The 1,771-nt window shown below is 68.5% G+C and overlaps 1 protein-coding gene across 1 annotated transcript; it reads right to left on the bottom strand.

Annotated features, from left to right (window-relative positions):
- Positions 1–113: 113 nt before the first annotated feature.
- HOXA1 (homeobox A1) lies at positions 114–1,518 on the bottom strand. The gene is made up of 2 exons (XM_010577651.1): positions 906–1,518; positions 114–469 (listed from the first exon to the last, which is right to left on the bottom strand). Exons 1-2 carry the CDS (start codon positions 1,516–1,518, stop codon positions 114–116), a joined length of 969 nt encoding a protein of 322 aa, XP_010575953.1.
- Between the last annotated feature and the right edge of the window lie 253 nt (positions 1,519–1,771).

Here is a 1,771-nt window from a genome sequence, read left to right as displayed (position 1 = left end):
CCGGCGCGCCGGGACCTCTCGGGGAGACCGAGCGAGCGAGGGACCGAGCGAGGGACCGACATAACCGCGGTGAACGGACAGGAGCTGCGCTGGCCGTCGGGGCGCGACGGGTCTCAGTTGGAGGCAGCGAGCGTGTCCGAGGCGGAGGAGGCGGGCGAGGCGCTGCAGGGCGAGGAGCAGGACTTCTCCGAGGACTCCTCCGCCTTCTCCTCGCAGCCCGTGGGGGTGGGGGGGGAGATGGGCAGCAGCCCCTCTTTCTCCCGTTTCTTTTGCTTCATCCGCCGGTTCTGGAACCAGATCTTCACCTGCGTCTCGTTGAGCTGGAGGGAGGCGGCGATTTCCACCCGCCTGGCTCTGGTCAGGTACTTGTTGAAATGAAACTCCTTCTCCAGCTCGGTGAGCTGCTTGGTGGTGAAGTTAGTTCTGACGGTGTTGGGCTGCCCCACGAAGCCGTACTCGCCAGCCTTGCCTGCGAGGGGACACGCAGCGGTTAAGTAAGCGCAAATGATTTATAGGCGACGTAATCAATATGTCCACACCGGCCGAGCGATAGGGAGCAAGAACTTCTTAGGATAAGAGGGAAGCCCCGGCAGCGTGAGTGATGGAGTGCGAGGTGCTAAACCGGAGTCAGCCTCTAGTGTCGGAGGAAACTTGATAAGTGGTTTATGAATTACAAGAAATATGACCGCGGGAGAGGCGGAGAGGGGGGGTCAGGAATAAGCGGCGCTGCCTTTCAGCGCCGCGGGCAGACGGCTGCGGCTGCTCCCAGAGGTGCGGGCCGCCCTACCTGCCCAGCGCCCCGCGGGGCACCGCGCCGCTTCCCCCGCACCCACGGCAGAGAGAGAGACAGAGAGAGACAGAGAGAGAGGAGCGGCCCCGGTCCTGCCCTCCCGCCGGCCACTGACCTGTTTTGGGTGGGTTTCTTTTCACTTTCATCCAGTCGAAGGTTTGCGCCGGCGACGAGGTCTCGGCCGAGGGGGAGCGGGCGTTTTCCCGGTGGCCGGCGTGGAGGGGAGACAGGGCATGGTTGTAGGTGCCCAGGGGCAGGCTCTGCTGCTCCTGCCCGTAGGGGGGAGGCACGTACTGAGCGGGACCCCCCGCGTAGCCCTGGTGCGGGTGCTGCGCGGCGGCGGAGGAGGAGATGCTCCCCGAGTACACGGCGGGGGCGCAGGGGGGGAAGCCGCCGCCCAGCTCCGCGTCCTGCCCGAGGGGGTAGGGGCCGTACGCCGGTCCGAAGCCCTGCGCGCCGTAGGTCGGGCCGCAGCCGGGGTGCGCGTAGGACACCCCCAGGCCGCCGTGGTGCTGGTAGGCGGCGGGCTGGGCCGGGGGGTGGTGGTGGTGGCGGTGGGGGCTGATAGGCACCCCGCGGCCCGCGAGGAAGCGGTCCTCCCCGCTGCAGCTGCCGGCGCTGACGGCGCAGGGCTGGAAAGTTGTAATCCCGTGGTCGGGGTGGTAGGCGCGGGCGGCGCAGCCCCCCGCCTCGCCGCCGAGGACGGGGTACTCGAGGAAGGAGCTCATCCTCGCCGCGTCCCTCTGTCACGCCGCCACCGGGTCTTCAGCGTCCGGCGGGGCCGCGCCAACTTTCCCACTTCCTCCATGGGGCCGGCAGGAAAATGACACGAAGGTACAGGCAGCGGGCAGGCACGTGGGGGGCGGCAGCCAATGGCTGCGGCGCCTGCGGGACTTTCCCGGCTCCTGCCGCTGATAGATCGCCGCGTCGGGGGCATTTAAACGCCGAGCGCTCCGACGGCGCGGCACGGCGCGGCGCGGC

Source organism: Haliaeetus leucocephalus, unplaced genomic scaffold, assembly GCF_000737465.1.
Source record: "Haliaeetus leucocephalus isolate CR32 unplaced genomic scaffold, Haliaeetus_leucocephalus-4.0 Scaffold566, whole genome shotgun sequence".
In the NCBI taxonomy this organism is placed as follows: domain Eukaryota; kingdom Metazoa; phylum Chordata; class Aves; order Accipitriformes; family Accipitridae; genus Haliaeetus; species Haliaeetus leucocephalus.
The sequence above is the reverse complement of the archived record's forward strand: the minus strand, read 5'-3'. Positions and strand labels throughout refer to the sequence as shown.